The sequence below is a fragment of the Poecilia reticulata genome, chromosome 16, assembly GCF_904066995.2.
Source record: "Poecilia reticulata chromosome 16, P_reticulata-male-v2, whole genome shotgun sequence".
NCBI lineage: Eukaryota > Metazoa > Chordata > Actinopteri > Cyprinodontiformes > Poeciliidae > Poecilia > Poecilia reticulata.
In genome coordinates this window covers 24,935,977-24,962,793 of record NC_088845.1, presented here as the reverse complement: position 1 = coordinate 24,962,793, position 26,817 = coordinate 24,935,977, and the positions used below count along the sequence as shown (strand labels likewise).

General features: G+C 41.6%; 3 protein-coding genes across 3 annotated transcripts in view; 2 read left to right on the top strand and 1 right to left on the bottom strand.

Annotated features, from left to right (window-relative positions):
- rspo3 (R-spondin 3) overlaps nucleotides 1-16,782 on the top strand; it is an 18,074-nt gene extending 1,292 nt beyond the window's left edge. Inside the window, exons 1-6 of the mRNA XM_008432099.3 lie at nucleotides 1-386; nucleotides 7,016-7,210; nucleotides 7,820-7,963; nucleotides 8,049-8,195; nucleotides 8,539-8,724; nucleotides 14,867-16,782. The exon at nucleotides 1-386 is cut by the window's left edge and continues 1,292 nt beyond it. Of these exons, the coding sequence (XP_008430321.1) occupies nucleotides 287-386; nucleotides 7,016-7,210; nucleotides 7,820-7,963; nucleotides 8,049-8,195; nucleotides 8,539-8,724; nucleotides 14,867-15,072 (978 nt within the window). The 5' untranslated portion in view covers nucleotides 1-286 and the 3' untranslated portion in view covers nucleotides 15,073-16,782. The remainder of the gene's footprint in view (nucleotides 387-7,015; nucleotides 7,211-7,819; nucleotides 7,964-8,048; nucleotides 8,196-8,538; nucleotides 8,725-14,866) is intronic.
- A 1,225-nt stretch (nucleotides 16,783-18,007) lies between these two features.
- On the bottom strand, nucleotides 18,008-19,528 carry mdh2 (malate dehydrogenase 2, NAD (mitochondrial)). The gene has a single exon (XM_008432098.3). It carries the CDS (start codon nucleotides 19,392-19,394, stop codon nucleotides 18,381-18,383), a length of 1,014 nt encoding a protein of 337 aa, XP_008430320.1. The 5' UTR covers nucleotides 19,395-19,528; the 3' UTR covers nucleotides 18,008-18,380.
- Nucleotides 19,529-21,079: 1,551 nt separating this feature from the next.
- LOC103478335 (E3 ubiquitin-protein ligase rnf146-like) lies at nucleotides 21,080-25,198 on the top strand. The gene is made up of 3 exons (XM_008432096.3): nucleotides 21,080-21,239; nucleotides 21,882-21,939; nucleotides 22,684-25,198. The coding sequence occupies exon 3, from the start codon at nucleotides 22,696-22,698 to the stop codon at nucleotides 23,860-23,862; it is 1,167 nt and encodes a 388-aa protein (XP_008430318.3). The 5' UTR covers nucleotides 21,080-21,239; nucleotides 21,882-21,939; nucleotides 22,684-22,695; the 3' UTR covers nucleotides 23,863-25,198.
- Nucleotides 25,199-26,817: the final 1,619 nt, after the last annotated feature.

The window sequence follows — 26,817 nt, the reverse complement described above, 5'->3', positions numbered from 1 at the left end:
CTCTAACGAGGACTTGTTTTCTCGGCACATATGTGGACCCTATCCAGGATGTTACAGTCTAAACGGCCCAGGCATCATTGGGCCACGGTACGCTACAGCCACCACATAACACCACACAGCTGGGCTGCGTCCTCCTGCGTTTAGGAGTTTTCAGAGCTTCAACCTCTTTAGGCGGAGGAAAAACATTCACACAAAAGATAAAGAAAAAGAACAAGAAGAAGAAGAAACGCCAACTTGTTTTGTTGAACATTGACATTGGCTTTAGGAGTCTCACCTCTGGGCTACTATGCAATTACAATTGATCTCCTTTGTTCTGATCATCTGGAACTGCATGGATTACTCTGGTTGTCAGCCGCACAGCAGCTCCAGGCACCGGCAGCACAAAGGTGAGTAGATCGGGGTGATGACTGACGTTCCCACAGGAAGGTCAAAATAAAATCTATTATTATTATTATTATTATTATTATTATTATTATTATTATTATTATTATTATTATTCATTAATTTATGGAATGTTGTTCAAATTATTCTCTTTTTTTTGTCTGTGTTTTTAACTTAGAAATCTATGGTAACCTTTTCCTAATCATAGATTAACTTTCTGTCAATTTAATCAACATTAATTATTTTTGTTTACTTCGTGCCTTTTCCGGGTCCAGATGATTAGCGTTTATTATTTAGGTTTATGCGGAATATTTTTACACTTGTAACTCATTCAACAATGTTTTTTTTTTCCGCTTAATATAATCGCTGATGTAACAGACAGGACTGAAATGCATTGTCTTGTTTTACTTCTTTTTTGTGTGTTTTATGTGATATTAATAACGAAATCTGCAGCATTTCCGTCTGGAGACTGTTTTCCGTTTCCCACAACTTTCTGTCACACCATCTTAGTTTTATTGCGATTGAACTTAATTGAGTTGATTAAACGAGCGTGGAGCCACTTGCTGTCCCGCAGCCGCCGCTCTGAGCTGGAGCTCCAGCTTCCTGCGTCGCTCTCTAGCGGTGAGCGACGCAGATTTCAGCCAGCAAACTTTATCCAGTCCGGACACCACGACTTGAATATCCCTCTATTCGTCTCGTTATTCTAAATTGGGATATATTTCTCCAGATGATGGCTGCAGTCATATAATTTGAACTCCTCTTGTGACTGTTAATGCAAAGCTGTCAGCAGGAGTGAGGAAGATGAGATGTTCCATCCAGGCTTGCTGGTATTTCTTCTCCCATCTATCTCCCAGAAGTCCAACATCATGTCTCATTTCTTGGGCTCTGACCAGGTCTATCCACTCTGAAATAAGTATGAAATAAAGCTTTTTCTTTCTTTCTCTCTTTCTTTCTTTCTTTCTTTCTTTCTTTCTTTCTTTCTTTCTTTCTTTCTTTCTTTCTTTCTTTCTTTCTTTCTTTTCTATTCTGCCCACGCACTCTGCATCACTGAGGGTCTCCAGATGGGCTCTGTGACTGATTCAATTTGAGGAGAGCAGCGATAACTGGAATATTCCACGTATCACTTGTCAGCATATCTGAAAACTGTCTGTGATCTGCAGTGACAGAGCTCTGGAGTGATGTTTTTATCCATGCCACCTGGGGCGGAGAAGTTGATTTGATATTTAGAGCTCCGATTTGGACCGCAGGGATAGTTCTTTATTTGAAATGTTTCTGCAGTGACCATCAGTGCAGTGCCAAAAGTGCTCAACTAGCCATATATCATTTCGTCTGTTCCCAATTATGCATGCCTTCTTATTTCTTGTCCATCAAAAACTTAAAAGTGTGGCGTGCACTTGTATTCTGCTCCCCTAGCTCAAGAACTTTTTTAGTTTTGCTATTCTTATTCGCAGCTTAGCTCGAGCTCAGTCTAAATCTTTGGTGAACATCGGTTTTCAAATGCCGTCTCGCATTGTCAGTCACTATTAGTTTTGGACTTTGACTGAGCCGTTCTAACATGTGAGTACGCTTCCATCTACTTCTGTCTCACGTCTTTCAGAGTCCACCACATGTGCTCGTCCTGGATTGACCTGTATTTAGCTTCATGCATCTTCTCAACAGTTCTAGCTTCTTTTCACGTCCCTGCAGAAGAAAGGCATCTCCGCAGCATGATGCTTCCGCCACCAAGTTTAAACACGTTCTCTGTATCCCTCATGGCTTACCGCAAACTTTCAACTGGACTTTTTATTTCTTTCTTCCAGCCGTGGCTTTTCACTTTTCACTCTTTCATAAAAGCCAGATTTAAGAAGTCCACTACTGCTAGTCTCCATTAAGAAACCATGTAGTTAATAACTAACTACAAGAAGAAAAAAATATATATATTAGCAAGTATTTTTGGTCTAGTTCCCAGTGAAAAAATCTCAGTAAACTTAAAATAAGACAATACTAACTTACAAGTAACTTTTCAGAATAATATAGGAGCTTGTTTTAAGTCAAAAGTTTCTTAATATTGATGAAAAAGTATCGGTCACTTTTAATTACTGGAACTAGCAAGTTTTATAAATATTACAGAGTAAGTGACTTAAAACAAGTTCCCATTGTTTGTAGAAAAATTTGTTGTAAGTTATTTTTGTCTATTTCAAGAGTACTAAGATATTTAAACTAGAACCTGGACCAAAAATACTTGGTTAAAAATTATTTTTTTGAAGCGTAAAGATTGGAACATTTCTTTATAACCAAATCGTGGTTTTAACTTCGTTCTAAGTTTCTCCCTGCCCCTCTCTGGTCTTCATGTTGCTGTTTGGTCACTCATGTTCTTCAATAAAACAGCTGTGTTTCTACTGAGAGTAAATTAGACACGGGCCTGCTCTTTGGTGCAAAGATATGTGGCACCATGTGAAGCTTTATCATTAAAATCCAAATGAAACTGATTACTGACTGAAACTGACCAAACATTTTTAAAAAGTCCCAGGAGCATAAACGGTGTTGCGTGTGTAAATACGCGGCGCTCTTTGTACTCTCAGAGGTTTCAGGACCTTTAGCTGTTTATTTCCTCTAACCAGCACTAAGCCCTCCCTCTGAGCAGGGTTGGCAGGATGCAAACAGGAAGGTCATCTAGACAAAACCTCGGTTTATGATATTTTTCCTCAAGAACAGACTCTGCTGGCGGCATTCTGCGCAGAAGACAAATCTTAAGGCACCCGTCAGGCGACCGCTGTCCAACACAAATAAACAGTGTGTTTTCAGTCTGAACCCATTCAGCTGCCTTTCAAAGCATCCCTTGGTCCATGTGGCTCTGCTTCGTATGTGAGAGAGCAGCATCACCTTCATTCATACATAGAAGAAAGAGCAGTCACCTAACCTTTCCACGGGCCAATAAATAGTTAATTTAAGATCGCACCCTCCAAGGATGCAGGCATCCTACTCTTTTAGTGATATCAGGGAGGATGGAGGGATTGGTTTGGGAAACGAGTACAGACCAGGAGGGACAAAAAGGGGAATAGGACTCAGAGGAGAGTCAATGACCTCTCAGTTAACAGAGCAGTATTACCAAGTAGTAGACAGAACCCAAGCCACAAACTTCCGGTGTGCAATGATGATGATGATGATGATGATGATGATGATGATGATGATGATGATGATGCCTACAAAAGAAATTTTAATTCTGGGCGCAAGTAGTGTGTGTGTGTGTCATTGGTGATGTTTGCATGATAGAATGTAGAACAGATACACTCATATCTGAGTAAAAAAGAAAAAAAACAAATTTTTGTGACACGTTTGGACACTTAAAATGAACTACAGCAATGCAGAATAACCCAAGTAGGATGAATAAACCATAACAAGACTGAAGAAAAAAAAACTTTTTGTAACATCTTTTTTCCAAAATATGCATTTCTGATGAGGAATAATTGGAATTCAAACATCTGGACATCAGATGTTGCCATAAACAAAGTGGAGGTGTAAGTGTGATGGTTTGGGGATGTTATGCTGCAGCAGGACTTGGACAGTTTGCCGTCACGTAGGCCACCATGAATTTTATCACATCAGAGCATGGTTTTATAAAATGTGGGAACCATCTATTTTTAAAAAAAAACAACAAATAAATAAAAATTGACCCAAAGAGCTGGACTGAATCGGAATCAAGACCTCAATCTCATTGAGGTGCAAACTTCAGACCTGTTATCGCCACAATAAGTGTCTCATTGAAGTCATTTCAGACATTTACAAATCCAAAATTTTTTCAGGGATCCTAAATTTATTCCCAAGAAAAAAAACATGTTTTGTGAATAAAAGGAGGTTCATCTTTGCTGTTGAAATGCAGTGAAATCACTTTATCTTCCAGATATAAATAAAATATAAGATTAAACATCAATATATGACCAATCCTAGATAAACAGGTTGACATTTTTCATATAACTGCCCATCTAACACAATTGCTTAAGTGTTTCTTCTGTCGTTTCATAAGTCAAACAAAGATGAAAACCTGCTCATTTCCCATGCATTCGTCTTCCTTGGTGCGCTACAGAGATGCAGGCAGTCCAGCTGAGGTTTAGCCTGGCTGAATTCCTATCTCTGCGCTGCTTAGCAGGAATGCAAGTCGGCCAGTCTACGGCTCTCGTAAAGACAGTCAGAATATTTCAAATAAAGTGTCTGTGATCTATGATGAACTGGCAGCTAAGACCTGAATTGAGAAATACTCAAAGTTTATAAGGCATTCCCATGTGATGCTAGGCTGACGGAGGAAAACCAAACCCTAATCCCAACCCTACCATGGCGCAATGCTGTACCTTATAAACATCATTAGGGATGGAGATGGAGAATTAACTCAACTAGGTCAAGTAACGTGAAATGGGAGAAGTACTCTTTTTTTGCAGTTTTAGTACATAATATGATGCTGTAGGTGGCACCGATTGGACTTATCTGTAGATGCAAATATCAAAGGAGAGGCTGAGATTTGTGTTTTGGATTTGGCTTGAGCTTACTTTTGAGGGACTTGTGTGCTGCTTCATCATGGCGTGAAGTTAAAGTATAGTAGGAAGCTTCTCAGGAATGGCCCACATACTAAAATACTCCAAGAGTACCTGGATGACAAGTCCAGGAGGCTGCAACAGAACCCAGAACGACGTCTAAACCACTTCAGACCTCACATATCACAGATAGGGTCAGAGTTCATCATATTACAGTGACAGACTGACTGGGGAAAATGAACATTTTTGAGAGAGGTCATAGGCAAAAAAAAAAACTGCTGAGCAAAGGAAGGTAAAAGCCCCATCTTACATTTACCTAAAACATCTTGATTATCCCGTAGGACTTTTGGGAAATGACCTGATGAGATGAGAAGGGATGAGGGTTTGTGTGTCTCTCTGTGTTTCTGAGTTTCCTTTGACTCTTTCTGTGGCTTTTCACTAAAGAGCTTCAAATCAAAGGATGGATATGACATAAAGGTTCAATTGTTTTAAAATCATAACTTATGTAACCTTGGTATACCTCAATCAAAGGCTTTTCTATCTAATAAAAAATCTAAGAAAAAGATCGGTGGACTTCGTTTTACTCCATAATTTATCTGAATCTGGCTTACTCATTTGGCGTCTAAGATTTGGGATGTTCCTTCAGGTAAAGACAAAACAACAGACGAAAATGTAACTGTAATGCCAGCTACTGCTGAAATGCTGCATTATGCATGCTGCTGTTCAGGCGTGACCTGTGTGATCGACGTACTCAGCCTGATTTCATGACATAACTTGTAGCAGCTACACTGATCTGTTCCATGCAAGGTTGAAATTTCAAGACAGAAGTCTAAAACTGGCTGTCGACGTGAATACATTTTTATGTCCAATTATTGATGATGATGAAATGTCATCATCAACAATTATTGATGTAAGAATTTGGAGTGACTGGGTAAATAACACCCATAGTGAAGTGTTTTACATTTAGCTTTTTTTGCTAATTATTGTTCATTCTTATGATGATTCGTGAGTCCTCGTTACAGACTAAAGAGATGTAGATGTAGAAGAAACTGATTGTTTTTAGTGGTGGTTTTATGGTTTTAACTTCAGCTTCTCCCTAACACATTGATGTGCCACTGAGCAAAGCACTTAACCCTAATTTTGCCTACTGCTCTCCTGATCAATGTGTGAGAGTATGAATATTGTGGCTTTGTGAATCAAACTTTGTTGCAGGATTGATTTAACTGGTCAGTATGATTAGAAAATCCACATTAAGGTTCACTCCATTTATTCTATTTGTTAACTATAGGGAGCTGTACAACAAATAATCTACCAATATGTCTTTATTTTGTTATATAGGTTGGATGCAGTTTTTAAGGGGTCTCATGTACACAGTAGTGTCATTTCGGAAAGAGTTGAATGTACTTTTTGAAACATCTACGCTGTAATATCATTTTTGCTACAAACTAAAATCAGAGTTGTCAGACCGGCTCTTAGTTATGTGGGACGGGTTGCCACTTATAATGATATTTATATGTAATATCTTCAACTCTGTTGTGTATCAGCCTTTCATTTCAATGACATTGTAAATTATGTTGCATTTGGTAAACAACACACAAGTTCTGCCTTTCTACACACCTGGTAATTTAGCATTCATCATGTTTTTTGGACATGGTGCAAGCAGTTACAGCATGAGCATCACAGCTTAGAAATGCCATATATACATTCAACAAATGAGTTTATGCAGATGTTCTGTTTGCAATGTTTTACTCAGCTCAGTATGTCAAAAGCTTGAAGTGTCCCCAGCTAATAGCTGTGTTGCCTGACTACGTTCTGATTAAGTTAACTAAACATTTTTTGTCTGGTTAGGGACATTCAAAGACCATTTATTTTTTATTTCAGTTTTTGACTAAGTGACACTATTTGATATCTAATACAATCAGGACTTAACCTGTCATGCATTTTTCAGTAGGCCAGCATCGACTGCATCTGAATGTGTGAGACTGAATTATGGCACATTTTGCCTCTCATAGAACTTGCAAAATCCAATCAACAAGCTGCCATGTGGCTGGTCAAGCCCCAGGACTTCTCTCAGATGTAATCGTAGTGTTTCGTTTATCATGATGAAAGTCGTCTGCTTCTGTCTACAGCGATGGCCGGTGGCAGCTCGGGGTGCCAGCAGAGCGGCTGCCTGACCTGCTCGGACTACAATGGCTGTCTGTCCTGCAAGCCTCGTCTCTTCATGCATTTGGAGAGGATCGGGATGAAGCAGATCGGGGTGTGCATGACTTCCTGTCCTCCTGGCTTTTACGGCACCCGGTCACCTGAGAGAAACACTTGTACTAGTGAGTAAAAAGCTAGCAACAAATTGTGAGAAACACGGTGGAGTGCTTTAGCAAAATCTAAACCCAACTTTGACTGAATGATAGCAGCGTTGTGTTGGATTTTCTTTTATGTATTCTATGTAAAAGAGATAGTAGAATCATTAAACATACCCCAAACAATTTTTTTTTTTTTTTTTTTTTACATTTTGTCACAGTACAAATTGCACATTATTGAAATTTTATAGTTTGCATTTTTATTCAGCTCTGTTTACTCTAAAGAAATCCAGTGCAACAATTTGCCTTGAAGTGTCCAATAACTGGTAAACTAATACGTCACATGATCATGACCACATCACTCTATATTTGGTAGTGATGTGAAAATATATGGAAATGTTCAAGTGCTACGAACACTTCTGTAGGCATTTCAGATGTGCTTTATACCAATGGCATTCGCTTTAATTTCTTCTAAGACTAACTCTAACATGGCAATATGAGCAAATGTACTGAGGTAACTTGCTTTGTGTGTCACTTAGGTTAAGTGTTGTGCTGCAGTCAGCCAGTGAAACATCAACCTACCTACAGATGTTTTAATAATCATTGATGGTATTTTTTATTTTTTATTTTTATCAGAGTGCAGGTCGGAGTGTGACTCGTGCTTTAACAAGAACTTCTGCACGCGCTGCCGAGCGGGGTTCTACCTTCACCTGGGCAAGTGCCTGGACAGCTGCCCTGTAGGCATGGTCCACAGCGACGCACAGAGGGAGTGTGTTCCCAGTGAGTGTCTCATTTTTCACTTTTTTCAAGGATTGTGGGAAAAAAGTGGTATTTTCTGAGCTCAAATGTGTGACTGTTCCTGCAGGATGCTCTGCGGAGTGTGAATCGTGTGTGAACAGCGGCACGTGCACCCGGTGCCGGCCTGGCCTTTATCAGCTGAATGGAAGGTGCCACCATATCTGTCCAGATGACTATGAGCCCAATGACAAACTAATGGAGTGCACTCCACAAGGTAAGTCCTGTGTTATATTCGAATCTTAAATGTCGAGTTTTCATCGACTTTAAGTGGAAAATTATCATAATTATCAGAAATAAAGGTTTTAAAATATCAGTCAAATTAATGAATTGTTTTACTGAAATAAATATCATTGTAATTTATTGAGATGCACTTGCATTTTTTATTGAGACTGGGCATAAACGACCATTGGCATTGGCAAGAATTGTGACTTGCCAATGCCAAATCTCCTCAAAGCACATTCAGTATGTGAAAATGGATGAATATAGTTTGTGCTTGAGGAAAGGAGACAAACTTAGTCCTCACTGTCACCTCTCAATCTCCATGTTTCCTCTGCTAGTGCACTGCGAGGTGGGCGAGTGGAGTGAGTGGAGCCCCTGCTCTCGGTCGGGCAGAACCTGCGGCTTCAGACGGGGCCAGGAGACCCACACAAGGCAGGTCCTGCAGTATCCATCTCCGTTTGGCAATCCCTGCCCAGAGATCTCCGAGGTCAAAGAGTGTCTGGTCAAGAAAAAGAGATGTCAAGGTAAATAAAACCTCCTCGCTGTGTCTCTCTCTCCTCATTAAAGAACCCTCTGGGCCAATGTGACCCTAAAAGCTGGACGTATGAATTAAAGCCACCAAATCCAGCCAATGGTAATTTCTCCCAATCCTTCAGGTTCACTGCCAACGCTGTGTTTGGAACACATGGCTGTTTCAGCTCCATGCATTCCAGACCACTCTGCTTCAGTTTGTACAACCAGAACAAGCCTGTCTTCCGCTCAGGACTCTGACTGTTTACTCAGACAACTGTCATTGTGGCTGCAGTCAGGACAATGGGGGGGAGCACACATATGGGATGTTGCAATGGGCACCCTGTATTTTTTGTGCCCCCCCCCTCCAGATAACCACTTTAGGCTTGAAACAGTGAAAGCCTCTCTCTGTGCTCTCAGTAAACAGGGAATAGCGTAATGATTTCTAATGAACGGGCTGAAAACTGCTTTCAGACGAGGCTCGTCTTTTTGAAATCTGCAGCCTGCGGCACTTTTACAACCACTTGGAGTTTTTTTTGTTGTTGTTTTTTTGTGCGATTGTGGGTACCGAGGTGGTCGGTTGTCGGCTACGGCTGGTTGTGTTTTTTTTTTCCTCTGGGGGTTCTGCAGTGTTACATGACAGATTGCAGACAGGGTAGGAGGCTGAGATCCATTCCCTTGGGGCCTCACACTTACAGAACAAACACTGCGCTTGTGCTTCTATGCGTGTGTGTGTGCGTGAGTGTGTGTGTGTGTCTGTGTGTGATGCGGCAAAAAGCAGTTGGCTCTGGAGCAGAGACAGCCAGCTCAACATCAACATCCTCCTCTTGGGAGGCACGAGGCGACCAGGGGATCAGTATTGGTTTATCCCCACAGCTGCTAATACACACACGATAATTTGCTCCATACACACACACACACACACATGCACACACACAATATATGCCCAGCTAAAGCTAGGCTGTGTGTGCTTTGAACAGGCCAGACAACTGCACACGCTTCTAGGCATTCAAATTCCAGCGCTATAGAGCTGATATGAGTTGGACTGGGAAATGTAACCTCTGTCTCCCATTTAATCACTGTCTCTCAGCATCTCGATGTTCATCCCCTCACACACACACGACCTTCGTGCAGACACACGCCGAGGAAAGCCATCAGTGCCGCAGTGGCACTTCGATTCACTCAGACTGAGACCTGGGACCTTAATTTGGATCAAACTGAAACTGATGCAACCAGAGTGAGACGGAGAGAGCAGACCGCTCTTATCAGTGCTACCCTCATGATTACTCAGTTGCCTGATCTCCAAGAGACTCCACAGTGAATGGAGGCTAATTATCTGCTTCGGCGCATCCTCTCCTCGGTGTTTACGTTCTGCACACGCTAGGGGGTCAGTGGCCTGACCTCAGAGAGCCCCCAGTAATCCTCCAGCAGCCCTCCAACACTGATACATCCTTCTTCCCTTCTTCCTCTTTTTGTGCTTTCTCCTTTAGCTGCTATACTCCCCCCCACCCCCTCCACCTCCACACACACACACCCTGCGTCTCCTTTTCCTCTTCCTGTAGATGGTAAATGTTATTTTGTTTTACACATCTTCTTCTCCTTTTTTATGCGTTTTTTTTATTACTATTACTTCTTTAGAGGTGCACCAAGCAGGCTTTTCCTAGCAATACCAACTTCAAGTTTCCTTTGACACCTTATTTTACAATTCTGTACATTCTATTTTTTTTTTCACAAGAAGAAAAAAAAATGTACCGCTGGTCCCTTGATGGAGATTGTGGTTTTGAAACCAACAGAAAAGGAGGAATTCAATTGTTAAAGTCATTTACGCATCAAAGCATCAATATTTTGGACCAAAGCAAAGTTTCTTTTGTTCTTCTATTGTTTCTGTTTATCATGTTTATGCTATTAAAGTATTTTGAAGACACCTGTTAAACTTTATCTAAAATCTGTCTCAGATTTTATCAAAAATAATTCCAAAGAAAAAAAAACACAAAATCTCCTAAAAGTTAGAAGTTTGATGGTACATCATACTTAAGCATATATGTATTGGTATTGGTATTGGGATTAGGATTAGTATCGGTGATACTGTTCCTGTATTTACTTTGCATACCTCTTTCTGAGTAATATGCAATTATTACTCATGAAACAATCTGAAAAATCAGACATCTGTGGTATTTCATTAATGTTAATAAGGCTATCTCATTTTGCATAGTTAATAAACAGCCACAATAAGGATCCACTCAAGCCTCATGCTGACATTACACAGGCCTTTATGTGCAGATCTATCGGCTCTGGCATCCAGTTGAGCCTCATCACAATCCACTCAATATGAATGCACATACCCACACATCCTCATTTGTCTTCCCTCAAATGATTTCTGACTAATTTGTCCTTCAGTGGTACTAAGCTTCACCTTCCAGGTCTCTGTAGCCAGATGGACCATTTGTCTGTCTGCACGGCTCAACACATGCAGAAAAAGACACACTGAGAAGCATATAGCTATACAAGCTACCGTCAGTCATCCACTCAGCATGTATGTATATATCTGAGTGAGTGAGTATTACTCACACCACAACCCCCACGGTGACATCCTGGCAGCCATGCAGCAGGCATTCCACTTGTGGGACAGCCCAAGGCCTTTAATCCCGGTCTGTCTCCCGCCAAAAGCTCCCCCACCGACTGAACGGCTGCCACAGAGGATGTAACAACATAAAACCCACAGTGTCTCTTTAAATATCCCTCTGAACACTTATTCTCTGTCTGTCAGCTACACACAACATGATGGTTTTTCAGTTATTACCTCCCTGAGGGATTCTTTTCGTCATAGCTTTGTCCTCCATTGTCCTTTTTGGGGATTTCATGTTCTATAAAGTTTTTCTCTTTGTTCTTAAGTCAGGCAAGTGCTCTACTTTGTGTCTTTGTGTTTGATTTCTACAAGCTGCTGTTACAGACAAACTTATGCTGGGAAACAAGACAACAAATGCAACATGTTCTTGCAAATGGTATTCATCATTTCTGAGAGAACGGCAGCACTGGTGGATAGCTTGTTCTGTGTGAGCATACTGTTCCACACACTGTTTTACTTCTTACTTCAAAACTTTGGACCAATCAGGTTTTTTTTTTATACATCTCTTGTTATCCTCTACCTGGTATGACCAGTACAACTCCTTCCTGATTTAAGTACTATTTATCTATCAGGAAGCAGTTAACAAACTGCTTCCTGATAGATAAATAGTACACACATAAATAGTACACACATAAACAAATGTAACAACATTTGATAACACTCTGAATACAGCTACAGTCAAACTAGGGGTGCCTCAAGACTCTGTTATCGAACCCCTTCCCTTTTCATTATCAACATGGTCCATCTTGACCAAAACATATCCAACCATAACCTAAAACCATCCTATCTTGATCACTCATGAATCTGTCTCAGTAAAAAATTCAATTCTAAACATTTATCAACTGTGTGGACAAAAAAAACTGTGGATGTCTACAAATTAAAATTAGGAGCAAACATTTCACATGGAATTTTGCAGTTTTCTTGACATATTCATTTTTTCAGGTCAATCCAAAAATGGATCGTGGATGTATTCCTCCCAAGGTGTTTCCAGGTCAGAAGAAACTTATAGACCCTCCAGCAAATTCTGTCCCATGGTCTTCTCCGAGTGCTACTTGTATGGAAAACCTCCAAAGATCATATCCTTGAACCAAACCAATTCCTTCCAGTGCTGAAAAGCAGTGATTCCACCTCAAGCTGCTTACATTCGCTCTTTATCCAACCACCGTACTGAGGGCGTTCCTTTCAGCTCCTTTAGTTACAGTTCACATCTCATGACCATAGGTTAAGGGTAATTAAATACAATGACCCTTTACTGGTACAAACCAGTAATGACTTTCGATCAGATCTTTCGTCACAACAGACCAGATCAGTGACCACATCTCGTAAGCTATCCTACTATCACGCATGACCAAGACAACTTGTTCACCACTTACTGCACTAATGCAACGTAAAGATGCTTTACAATGAAACCAGTCATTCCCATTCATGCACACATTCACATTCTGGTAGACAAAGTGTTTTGCTTCATCCGTGGAATCGAACTCCTTCCACCATTGCCACTTAATCATTAATCAAACATAAAGTCCTATAAGACGCACATCGGTTCCAAGAAAATTATTTATTCCGAACTTCAACCTTCGAGTGATAAAGATCTTTTTTTTTATTTTTGAACAAACCAAGCTCTCTGTACCTTCAAGTTTTTGATAGCAACTCATAACAAATGGAAATTTGAGAGTGTCTATGGTAAATGTTGTAAAACAACGCAGGTGTCCCATTCAGGGACCGTTATCCGCACGTCCACTCACAGTTTACGTTTAGCCTGTCGGAAACTGTTCCAGCAAACCAAATGCATGTTGGCTTGATAAACACTCTGCTAATCATCTCAACACTGGCATGGATTAGGTTTCTGCTCTGGTTCAACAAAAGCACTGGGGCTACAGTATGACTAATCCACTGAACTTGTAAATAGTTATGGTGTCAGGACAGAGAAAACAATGAGAGCGAAGGGGACTTCCTGTGTTTATAGAGGATGAGGGCATACCCTGGATGAGTCAGTGGACCAGATTACCCCGTCCATCCATCTATCCATCGGCTCATCCATCCATGAAACCGGCTCCCTTTGCTATCACTTCTGTTGCACTGAAAACAAGCCATCTGTTGCAGTCAACACTTGAACATTGTTGTATTCCCGTTTCCATCTCAAGGCCTCTTTTCGCCTCAGAACGTCGAACAGGAAACGTTCCACAGTAGTTAGGGAGACTCTCGTAACATCAGTGTAAAAGGCTTAAGTCAGACCTGGTTCCAGATCCAACCAGAGACCTGCCCTGATTAATGCATGTAGGGGGTGAGGCGGGAGGCAAAAAAGCTTGCAGACAGGAGAGACAGATCTCTCTTTTCTTTTCTCCCTGTGTCTGAGCCCACTGCCTACTTCAGCAGTTTCACAATCCCCAAACAGGCAGCCAACAGCAGGCCGTGCTGCTCCGTTCCACTCACACATGAGCGCCACCCGTACAACAACAGGAAAGGGCCTCCTCTGTTTTCACTCGTAGGTCCCGTCTCCAACCTCCCTGAGGGTATATCTTGTTATTATCATTAATAACCACGGCTCAGGCAGAGATAAAACCTTCAGCATTCCAAAAACTCCCACTTTTGTTTATGAGACAGTGTTGCAAGAACAGATAAAATTGGGGGTGAGGGATTGGGGAATCGGAGGGGGTGTTATTTAAAGGTTTTCTATTTTCGACAAAGGTCTGCTCATCACATGCGGAGTGCCACAACAGCTGACAGGCTGACAGCGGAGCAGCTACTTGTTGATAAAGAGTGACACCTAGTGGTAAAAAAAAATAAATAAATAAATCAACAATGCCCCTGATTCGGAGTCGGTCTGTTTTTGTGGTTCCTGCAGTTAGGTGGATTTTATTTAAGATTTATTACATTCATATGACATGAAATGCGCTCCCATATCCATTCAGATTTACAATTAAAATCAGATTTATACAAATATTATGCAAAAGATTAGATTTTTTTAATTGCTGTCTAAGAATAAATAGGTAGGTAATCAGAGATTAGCAGAGTTTCTTCTGTTTTATAATTTTATTTTGTTTGTTTGTTTTCTTTACATTCACAAGTTGAAATACAAGATGTCCACAATAGTTTGTGGACCTTTGCCCATGATATCTCATGGGATAGAGCTAAGAACTAAGAACAATGTTTTTAGCTAAGAGCTAAGAACATTCTTCCAAATGTTGCCCATTTGGAAGAATCACTTGTGCCCAAAGTCTAACTTCCTGTCTGATGTTTTGAGATGTTTGTTCATCTGAAAGCAACATAACCTGATTCTTCCTTAGCAGTATGGTGGCTGAACATTCCCATAGTGTTTACACGTGGTTATAATTTCAGTGTATGTAAACATCTGGTTTTAACTGTGAGACATTTCCTTTTTATTCTTCAATAAGACCAAATTCATGCACTGAAACTATGACTTTTATCCTGAGAAAATTCCTGTCAACAAATAACTTCAACCTGAATAACAATGAACTCAGCTGAACTACACTAATCGTCTTCCCTTGTCAAATTTCCTCGGTTTTCAGGAGCACGGAGGAAGACCGACCGAAAAGAGAGGAGGAATCGCAACAACCGCAAGGACAAGGAGAGCCAGGAGGGACGGAGGGAGAGGAAGCGGGAAAGGGATGCGGGTGAACGGGAAGACTCTGATAACAGGAACAAAACGGAGAACCGACACCGGAGAGGCCACGACTCACAGACAATCTCTCCTGAAGATGGCCTCGTGCAATAAAGCTGGGGACAGACGATGACCGACCCCCACCTCTGGTTGTCTCCCCTTCCTTCCTGCTCCATGACATCCCAACCCCTCCTTCCCCCTGCCCCACGCCTACTATCTCTCCCCTTTTTGACCCCTCCTTACAGGGGTGTTGCTGCTACTTGTATGGTTTCAACAGACCATTTTTACATCAGCGTTATTCATGGACTGTAATAAGCCCTTTTGATCTCAAAAACCGCTCAAAGTGTCTCACGTGAAAGCTTTACGTAGACGCTGCTGTGTGGAAACTGGGAACACTTTGTGACTGCAGAGGACCGTCAGACAAACTGACTGAGATGGAGACATATGTGCTTGTTCATACGGTTATTTAATGGAGCTTTGGTACAACGATGTGTATCTTTGGTTCCAAATGTAGATTGATTTTACAGCATCGCAGTGTTTTGCAAAAGTATTTACATCCATTGAACGTGTTTTTTTTACTTTTTGCATTTTGTTGCTTTACAACCATAAACTTCGATGTATTTTAGAGATTTGATGTACTAGACCAACATAAAGTGGTGCAAATTGTGAAATGAAAAGAAAATCTATAATTTTATCTTTTTTCTACAAATAAAAATTTGAATAGTGTGACTTGCATTCAACCCCCTTTAATATGTGTGACATCGATCACACATATTAAACATCAGTCACATATTAGTGACTGATGTGACACATAAGTCTCCAATTGTTGCTTTGTCATAAGCAACAATACATTTCTTTGGACAACAATATCTTGTCCAAAGCAATGTATTGCTTTCAGATGTCACTTGATTTGTAAATAAACTCAACATTTTCATAACTTAATCTGATTATAACACAGGAATAAGTTATAAATAAAGTTTGTTAGAGAACATTAGTGAACAAAGAGCATTAGGAAGACCAAGGGGCACAGCAAGAAGTAGTGTTAGGTTATAAAACAATAAATCAAGCTTTAAAAATCACATGATGCACTGTTTAGTTCACCATCATAAAATTAGAAAAGTACAGCACCACTGTAAATCTACCAAGATATGGGTGTCCATGTTAACTGATAGACCAGAAAAGGAGAACAATAATCTAAGACGCAGTCAAGAGGACCAAGGCAACTCTAAAAATCTATCCTTAATGGATGAGTGTCAAAAAGAAAACAATTGCTGAAACAAAGAAATGAGAACACATCTGTGGTAAAAGGTGCTCTGGTTCGATGTGAACAAAGTTAAACGTTTTTAGCATATTACCTTTTACTTCACAGCTATTCACCACTTGTTGGGCTGTCCCTTAAAATCCAAATTAAATATCTGGACGTTTGTGCTTGTGACTTGGCAAAATGAAAAAAAATAATAAAAAAAAGTTCAAAGTGCATGAATACTTCTGCAAGACACTGTGTGTAGAACAGTTTATTATTATTGTTGTACTTGTTGTGTAGATCTATCTGGTGGAAATTTTGTAAAGAACAAAAATATGAGTATTAGCTCTTCCCAGCTTTATACTGACACATGTAGGGAAAGCTGAGTGCCGTGTCCAAAACTGAAATATGTACATCTGGGATGAAAGCAAAGTTTATCCAAAGAAGTGCTAAATCTTCCGGAGCACTATTCTTTTTTTTTTCTCCCCTCCTTTTGTGTAAATAGATTCTGTGCTCCAAAGAAAGCTCATCAACCAGAACAAAAAAAAACTGTATGTAAAATAAAGCTGTAATGGTTTCTATTTCTGTGTGCTGTTTGTCCAGCTCCATAAACCCTGATTAGTTCTTAGCTGATTAGCAACAATTCTAATCACCCAAGAACTGCTGGGATAGTCCAGAGTTAGCTTGTTGAGAAACAAACATGCTTCTGCGTTATCTAGTGGTGTCATAAAGTGCTTGATAGCCTACCACGTTTAATAATCAACTAGTGTAAATTCCTAGGAAGAAATTATGATTAGTCATTGTACATATTAAATGTTAAATATGTAAATTGTTGATTCATAAAACTGTAGCTCCTAAAGCTGTCCAGCTTCTGATTTGTGACCATGGCTTCTGGTTGAGAATTTGTTTCCACTATGGTCAATTAAGCAGGAGTGGAATAATGTAAACATATGTCAGATCTTTTTTTTTTTTAGGTATTGTTAGTATTTGTCTTCATGTGTTCAATGCAGATGTGATTTAGAATTATTTAAGTGAATTTCCAAAGAACTCTAGGTCATAAACTTGCTGATTTGGGATCCCAGTTTTGGCTACCCTCAGCGCTAGATTTAAAGGAATATGAGCCCTTGGCTAGAGCCAGTTGTTTTACCCCATTTCTACCAGTCTATGTATGCAACAGATTGAAAGGTACGCATCGGTTTAGTGGTTTTCATGCCTTTTATAGCAGTATACTTTCTCGTGAATTCATCTTTGTTTTTGTACTTTCTTAAAATGTCTTCGTACCCTGGCATGCTGCTGGGCATAGCAGAGATCCCATAAAAGCAGGCTATTAGATGTTCTGACTTTGGGATGTTTTCTCCTTTTCTTCTCTGTTAATACTAAAAAAAAAAGACAACCAGAATAAAACTTAATTGTTAATAGAATTATTTCTAGAACCCTTAAAAATAGCAAATGCAAAATGTTAACAGTAACTACCCCAGGCCCGTGTGTGGCGACAATGCGCAGTCACTGACACACTTTGGGTGTCAGATTAGGTTTGTGACATCATTCTCAAATAATTTAAACTGTTTCAGATTATGTACATAAAAATCTCAGTGATTTGGACTTTTTAACCCTGTGTTATACTTCTTTAGCAACACATTAGTTCTATGAATACAACATGTATTTTTTGATCCCCAGGTTTCTGCCCTTGGAAAGCCCTTGCTAAAGTCCGGCCCTGCGCAAAGAAACCTGACCAGACATCCTGATCAGTGACCTTTTCACTCTTTTAAACCCTTATTATGCAAGAAAGGTAAAAGAAAGGAAGCATTTTAAAGCTAGTCTGTTTATTGGTGGAGTGAATATTTTGCTCTTCAGTAATAACAACCGTTTTTTGCATCAGTAGACATATGACAGCGTTCCCTCCTTGTTCACAGCAGAAAAGTCTATGCAAATACATACTGCATTTAAATTTGCACAAATAAAAACGAATCACAGTACGGTAGAGAATGGGCACGAATTATACACACAGAAGAAAGCTGTGGTTGGTAAAGAGGAATAAAAGTCAAACAAAAAGAAAAGGACCCAACTGCCAACAGAAAAAGAGAGGAAACACTGATGGATCTTCAGTTAGTCTGATGCCTTGTAAGACCGAACAACTTATCCATCACAGCTGGTTTTCTTGGCTCAAACCAATTGCTGATTACTTCATCTTGGCCACAAAGTCCTCGCCCTTCTTGATGGAAGCCTTCAGCTCCCCCATGGCTTCGGCCACCAGCTTCTCCTCAAACGCAGACAGCTTGCCCAGCCCCAGGTTCTTCTCGATGCCATTCTTGCCGAGCAGCAGCGGCGTGGAGAAGTACTTGCACTCCGTCTCCTCGGACCTGACGAAGGCGCACTCGACCACGCCCTCCTTCCCGTTCATGGCGTCCAGGACGGAAAAGGTGAAGCGGGCACCTGCGTACGCCATGGACAGGGTGGCGGACCCCGCCCCCGCCTTGGCCTTCACCACCTCCGTACCGGCCTCCTGGATCCTCTCGGTGAGAGCGGTGAGCTGGTCGGAAGGAAACTCGACCTTAGGGGTGCACTGGGAGATCAGGGGGATAATGGTCTTCCCAGCGTGACCTCCAATCACCGGGACGTTGACCCGAGCCGGGTCCAAGCCTTTGAGCTCCGCCACAAACGTGTTGGCTCTGACAATGTCCAAGGTGGAGACCCCGAACACCCTGTTGGGGTTATACACTCCGTGCTTCTTCATCACCTCCGACGTAATGGGTATGGTGGAGTTCACGGGGTTGGCAATGATGCAGATCATGGCCTCCGGGCAGTTGCGTGCGCAAGCGTCCGCCAGATTAGCTACGATGGTGGCGTTGGTGTTGAACAGGTCGTCTCGGGTCATACCGGGTTTCCTCGGCACGCCGGCGGGGATAACCACCACTTCGCAGCCCTTCAGAGCGGCGCCCAGCTGGTCGGGGCCTATGTAGCCGCTCACCTGGGCCCTGGTCTCGATGTGGCTGAGGTCAGCGGCCACCCCGGGCGTGTGGGCGATATCGTAGAGGGAGAGCTGGCTCACCAAGGGGCTGTTCTTCAGCAGCAGGGAGAGCGGCTGGCCTATGCCGCCAGAAGCGCCCAGCACCGCCACCTTAGCGTGGTTCTGCGAGGAGGTGGACAGGCTCCGAGCCAGGCCGACGGTGGGTCTCACTGCACGGGAAAACATCTTACTTTCGGTTCTTCTTTGAGGTTAGTTTGGGGGGAAATAAGAATAGTCGACGAGCCGCTCTCCTCTGTGACACCAACGTCCTCTAGCAACGAGCGAACAGGAACACTCCGGTTTCTTCTTCTCGCTGTTGTTGAGCGGCGGTCGGCGTCGACATTAATGGCGCACTACTGCCATCTACTGTTTGGGAGTGTGGATCAGATCGTTCACACAGTGCCCTGCAAAATAATTTATAACATGTTACTTTCCAAAAATGATGTCAATAAGGCAAAAAAAAAATGATTTGATATATAATAATACAAAAATAATTTTGTCACTTTACAACCATATTCTACAATAGGCTGTCATTTATTGATATTTCTGTGTGAGCTTAATACAAATTAATCCATGAATTGCTTTCTAAAACAAAATTGCATGTTAAAATCTGAAAATTGCAGCTAGCGTGCGTATTATAATTTGATATCCCTAATTAGAATTCAGTTCAACCAATGTACTTTCATTATGAGCAAAAAGAACAGTTTTCACTTTGCCACAGAAATTGAACAGTTAATGTATCTTGTTTGGCTGTTCTCGAAGACCAACTTTGAACCTTTTTAATTTCACACACAATGGGGAACATTGTGTGTGAAGGAAATACTAACATTCAACATCACCCTGAACACACTGACCATAGCAGCATCATGCTCTGAGCAGACTGTTCTTTAGCGAGGATGGGGAAGCTGGTCTCAGTTGCATGGAGGAAGATGAATGGAGGTTCACTGTAGGACACAAATATAAAATATAAAACATAAAGAGCATAAACATGGTTTAGATCAAGGTATGTTCATGGGTTAGCATAAGCTAGCCAAAGCCCAGACCTAAATCCAATTGAGAATCTGTGGCAAGACTTGACAAATGACATTCACATGTGCTCTTTGTTCAATATTGATAGAGTTTAAGCTCTTTTACAGTGTTGACAAGAATGCTTGAAGCCATGTTTCCTTTCGTTCTACTTCACATTCATGCATTACTTCATTTTCAAGCATGCCTGTGTCCAACCTTTAATGTATATCCACTGCATGTGGAACTATGTCTTGCTAACATATCTTACAGTGGTTTTTCATGTTCTAATAACTTTGAGAAATGAGCAGAAGTTTTATTTATAGCAAGGTTGTAAAAAAAAAAAAAGTTTGTTTTATAAGTTACTGTGTTTCCAAGAACCATTTGTAAATGCTTGCCCTTTTTCATCTTCATCATTGTACGATTTTGTAAAGTCTTATATCTTCTAAAAACTCACTGGAAATCTGTAGCTCCTTAACAAACAAATAGATACAAAATGTTAAATGTTTGAAGCTTTAAACAGGTTTCCGTCTAGTATTGCTCTTTAATTGATTCCATCCATCCTTCTGTCAACTCTGACCAGCATCCCTGTTTCTCCTGAAGTAAAACACAGCATGTTGCTGCCACTTCCATGTTTCACAGTAGGGACTGTGTGATAAAAGTGTATTATTTTTCTGCAGCACATCATGCTCTGCATAATATAGAAAACGTGTTCTATTTATTTGTGCTTTACTTTCCATTAATTTGCCATTTTAAAAAAAAATCCTCAGTATTTTTTATTTTAGTCTTTCCTTTAAAAAAAGAACCTTCTGTTTTCATGTATCGTCTCGTGTGATTGGACCATATGAAGTGGACGTCCAGTGACGTAAGCTCGCTCGGGTACGTTGTGTCGTTTATCTCAGCTTCTCTTTGAGAGGAAAACAAAGCCAGTTAACATTGGAAGTCGATGTACTTGCGTTTCGTACGGCTCTGATACGACGAGTTTCGACCGTGAAGAAGGCCAGTAGAAAGAGATTTAAAGATATGGTGGGTAGTTAATCGTTGTGGTGTCTTGTGTTTTCCCCTCTCCTGTTTATATCGCCCTGCTGGAAGAAGGTAGCGCCGTCAAATGAGATCCGTCTATTTACTGGAGGCTGACCACTTAGCCCAGATAGCTTTGGCTAGCTACAGCAGGTTTTTACTGAAATGAAGGGTTTTACCGCTTTTGAACTCAACATTGTGAACTCTGTTTTAACTTCTCAGGGTTAAACAGAACATGACACGGTGTTGCGCATCTGTTATTTGTTGGCTAAACACCCTTTATTTTCAAATTGCCCGCAATATAGTGTTGCATATATGTTACAACAAACTCTATTAATTTCAATCACATGCCCCATCATAAGGACAGCTGAGATTAAGTTAGCAAAAAGTGGCACAGTTCCCTGATTGTCGTCTGTAAACAGAGCATCCCTTTGTTCCCCTACAGTACCTTCTCTTGTTACACACGGCTTAATGTGTTAACGTGAACTTGTAAGTTTTTCACTGTAGATACAAGAATAAGAATCCACCTCCTTACCTCGTAGGGTAAAGGAGAAAAAAAACACAATAAGTAGCTTGATATCACGATCTAGTTTGTTCAAGTTTTATCTGACCGTTTTGTTTTTGTTTTTTGTTTTTTTGTTTCTCCAGTGGGTGGTTTGAAGGTTCAGAAGCTCTCCCGATGATTCATCTGCATTGACAACTTTAGGTAAGTGTTAAAAATCGTGTGCGAAAGCGAGGCACATGTTACCATAATCCTCGTGTTACATCACAACAAACACTAAATTTATTTTTGTGCTAGGTCAATGGGAAGTTGTATGAAATTGTGGAGTACATTCTGGTTTTTTGGGGGGGTTTTTTTACATATAACTAGAAATCTGATATCCTGATACTCCAAAAAAAAAGATTCACCCAACTAGTTGTACAGTCCACAAATTCGGTCTTTGTAGGTCTTATGTCTTACGACCATAAGACGTGCAAGTTGCCACAAGCCATGTTGGAGATTTGGCAAACGTGTGGAAGAAAGTGCTTTAGTCAGACTAGACCACAGTTCTAACTTTTTGACCTACAGGCAAAAAAATTGTTGTGGAGAACTGGCATTGGAGATTACGCTGAGCACACCGTCTCCATAGTGATAGTAGGTTGTGGCAGAAGTTTGTTTGCATGTTAAGTTATTAAACTGTAATAACATCTTGTTGTTGATCAGATGACTCGTGTGAAGAGAGAAAAGTGTTTCTTTTGCGGCTTTTCGAAATGCAAAAATTTCAATACAGGGAAAGAAAATCAATTGTAGTGCAAAAATATTTTATTGAAATTGCCGTGTTTCCATTTAGCAAATAAATTTTTTGTAATTTCGATTGGCGCAATTTTACTGTCAATGGAAATGCAGCTGCGGCAGTGTATGTAAACATTTGGTATCTGGTGGGGAACTTAATCGTCTCCTGTTCTGCAGCGCTCGATAAGGATGGCTAGCTGTGGCGAGGTTGACCACTCCGTGAGCTCGCTCCCATCCAGTAAGAAGGGCAGTGGCGGTGGAGGCGGCAGTAGCGGAGGCGGCGCCGAATCGTCCTGCTCCGACTCCAACGGCTCTTCCCCCGCCCTGTCCGTGCCGGAGTGCGCCATCTGCCTGCAGAGCTGCGTCCACCCCGTCCAGTTGCCGTGCCATCACGTCTTCTGCTTCCTGTGCGTCAAGGGCGCTTCCTGGCAGAGCAAGCGCTGCGCCCTCTGCAGGCAGGAAGTGCCGGACGACTTTCTGGAAAGGCCCACGCTCCTCTCTCCGGAGGAGCTGAAGGCGTCGGCGGGTGGCCGCAGCGGGGCGGCGAGCGACCACGCCTGGTACTACGAGGGCCGTAACGGCTGGTGGCAGTACGACGAGAGGACGAGCCGGGAGCTGGAGGACGCCTTCTCCAAGGGGAAGAAGACGGCCGAGATGCTGATCGCCGGCTTCCTGTACGTCGCCGACCTGGAGAACATGGTGCAGTACCGGCGCAACGAGCACGGCCGCCGGCGCAAGATGAAAAGAGACGTTATCGATATTCCCAAGAAGGGCGTGGCCGGGCTGCGGTTGGACGCTGACGCCGTTGCCGGGGCGCTGAGCTCGGCGGGTCGGGAGAACTCTGCAGATGGCGCCGACACCACGACGGCAGGTGCTCCGCCGCAGGCTGCCGCCGTCCCCGCTGCCGTTCCAGCCCCCTCCGCTGCTGCCCGGCCCCCCACGTCTCTCGGGGGCCAACCAGGGCCCGGTACCAGCCCCCCGGTGGAGGACTCTCTCTCCCAGCTGCAGATCAGCCCCAGGTCGGCCCCGCCTCATGACCGGTCAGAGGGCGGGGAGGTGGAGGGGCAGGATGACGACCAGGAAGAGACGTCCCCCTCCAGGTCCTCAGACCCTCACACCTCCGTGGAGGAGTCCGCCTCCGGAGACTGGAGCGACGACGAAGAGGAGGAGGAGGAAGAAGAAGAGGGGGGAGACGGCGACCACGCGGAGCCTTGGGAGGACTGGCCGCGCAGACGGAGACCGCCCCCGGAGGACAGGGCGCCCCCCCGCGCCTCTTCGGCCTCTCCCCCTCCGTCCTCCCACAGCAGTGGGAGGTCCAGGATGCCAGACGGCCAGTGTACAGTGACTGAGGTGTGAATCCACTCCATTTAATTTATGCTGCAGTTTGCTCAGACGCAGATCTGAGGTGGGAGAAGTGAGGCATGTCACGCTCGCACACAAACGGCTCCATGGTTCTTTTCTAGCGTTTTCTGTCTATTGGTTTGGATTTGTTTTCTCAGCGTCTTCATCGGTGCCGCCAGTCAGCCGCTCATGCCCTCAAACTGAGACAGACGACGTGGTTGGGATGTAAATGATCTTACAAGTTTATATTTAACACATCATCATCATGAGAGGTTCAAGACTTCCTGTCAGTTGTCTGCGTTACTTTTATTTGATGCCTATAGATTGTATTCTGTTTAGGGTTCAAAAAACGTTGAAGCTACACTGTGAACTTTACTCACAAACCCGTTTTGCCCAAATCTAAGCCTGATTTTCAGCGACGATCCAGAACCCTCAAGGCTTCTGTGAGGCCGAGTCAGAGAGCGGTCATCTTCATAAATGGCTGCTTTGGGATCATCTAACCGTTTGGCTGACGCAGAAATGTCACCTGACTCAACCTCCATTGCACTGAAATCGATCAACTTGATCCTAGTTTCTAACCCAATCAGCTGCTTTCTCTGGGCCGATTCCTTTAAGGAGAAATCTCGTCTGGTTTTATCTACAGATACAGATAGAAAACTAACAAAACGAACTCCCATCATGCTTCTAAAGCTCCTTTGATGTTTAAATTACTTAATTACTTAATATTTAACAATGCAGATTTAGGAGGCAGGTAAATGTGTGGCTGCCTTGCAATTTATTTTTTATTTCAGATTAGTTAATTGAAACCCAAACTTATCGTAAAGATTGATGTGTATTTGAAATGAATGTAAGCATTAGAAGTTGTGATTATTTGTTTTATTGGTGCCCAGCCTTAAGGAATTGGCATTTTAATGTGAAATATTGGTGTTTGTTTTTTTTTGTGTGTTTTTTTTATTTTTATTTTTTTACTTTAAAGCAGCTCTGTTATTGTTCCCAACATCCCTGACTGATCAATTCTCAAGTGTGCCCGAAGTTTTGTGATTTGTTGTTTATTTGAAGAGAGTTTTATTTGAACACTACTGTCTGGTTGAGAGCTGATGGGTTTTATTATCTCCATTTCTTATGGCGGTTAAATGTATGTCAGAGGACATAAAATAACAAAAACAAGCTCTAGTTTTTGTCCATCCTGGAGAAATTTCAAGTGATGTTATTTTTTTATTAAATCATCTGCTTTTTTTTTTTCGACTTTCCATTCTGCAGAATAACGTTTGTGTAACTGTTTTGGCTTCAAACTTTTGTTACATGGTTTGTAATTTAAGAATAAACTTTTTTCATTTCATCATGCTAAAAACATATTTGTGATCATTCAAGTATTATCTTACTGATGTAATTAAATGTATTTTATTGCAGAGATAACAGGATCCGATACTTCACATACATTTTACTCGTCTGACAAAAAACAGTTAATTGGTCTAGTTTAGGGCTTGGTAAACTTTTGAAATTATGTAATGGTATTCAAAGCTTTAAATGGAGATTAATGTGTTAAACTGTAAAGCAAACTTGTCTTGAAATTATAAAAGATGGAAATCAACCAGTCTGATCCTTCAGCAAGCTTACTTACTAATTGTACTGTTGGCAACTTGGATCCAAATTCAATATGCAGAACCAGCAAACTGAATCAGAACCAAGAGCCTTCCGGGATTCTTTTCCTGTCTTCCAGTTTTAAATGAATTAAATCCAAACTTTTCCCTCAGTACTAAATCAACTCAATTTCTCTAGACTCCAGAGAAATTGATCGGAGAGGTGGGCAGGTTGGGCGATTATGGACTTGAAAGTTGATTTTGTGGCATTATAAGGAAAAACGGCCTGAAACATGTTTTTAAGGTAACTGTACATCCTTGACTGCCCGACAGCAATCATAGGCCCACATACCCAAATACTGCTCTTACAAAAACATTTCTAAACAGGCTTTTTCAGGACAACGGTTACGTAAAGTGTGATGTACTCATGAAACGGTAAACGGTACAAAAACAATTCAGTATTTGAGGTTATCCAACATTTAGAATATAATGTCCAAATTCTTTATGAATTTTTTTTATTGCAATAAATTCCCATCCCTAATTGATTTCCTCTTGATAAAGATTAATAATCAGCTGATATTCTGATCCTCGTAGAAGTTAAGCTTCTTCAGTAGTTAAGAGTTCATGTTGTTTTGTTTCCATTTCTTTAAATAGAACATTAAAAAACAAGGAGCCTGATTATTAATTAGTTAACCAATACTAATGAGCCCCAACAATCATGCAGTTTTGGTTGAAGTGTGAACATTCCTATTGTTGGCACAAATATATAGCATTTCTATAAATCCATAAATCACAAAATACCTCCCTTATACAATAAAATTGAATTTATTTTTTTAATAGCGATTCATTTTAGGTGTGACACTGAAAAGTGTCTTCATATAGTAGTTTAAGTTCATCATTGCTCCATTGTTCAGCTTTTCTGGGCGGATACTTCCATGGTGGGCTGCTATTCACCAGGACTTTCTGTTCACCTTGTAGGCGTTTGGTATTCTGCTCACGGCGCGTTTTGAACGCTCTCTCTGGGACCTCCGCCAAGAAACGCGACCTCTGGAACGGCAGCACGAGACAAGGGTCTGCCGGCCTCCAGGGGTCTGTCCTGCTGCTGCAGTTTGAGCACATCTGTGGTTTTCCAGCACTGCTTGGATAGATCCGCGAATGAAAATTATTCACACACACACACACACCACGTCTCTGGGATTTCACTTTGGATCGTTGCAGAAATCTGATGATGCTCGGAGCACAAACCAAACCCTGTGAGTTAAAAGGTTGCTCTGGTCTAATGTAGGAGGAATGATATGCAGACGTCAATGATGTTTGTCACTTGGAATATCTTGCAAATAGCATAAGCAAACAGATTTAAAAAAAAATAAAAATTAAACTCCCATTCTGT

What these genes read in the sequence shown, in the direction of transcription:
- mdh2 (XM_008432098.3), bottom strand. Translation starts at nt 19,394, where the DNA reads ATGTTTTCCCGTGCAGTGAGACCCACCGTCGGCCTGGCTCGGAGCCTG.
- LOC103478335 (XM_008432096.3), top strand. Translation starts at nt 22,696, where the DNA reads ATGGCTAGCTGTGGCGAGGTTGACCACTCCGTGAGCTCGCTCCCATCC.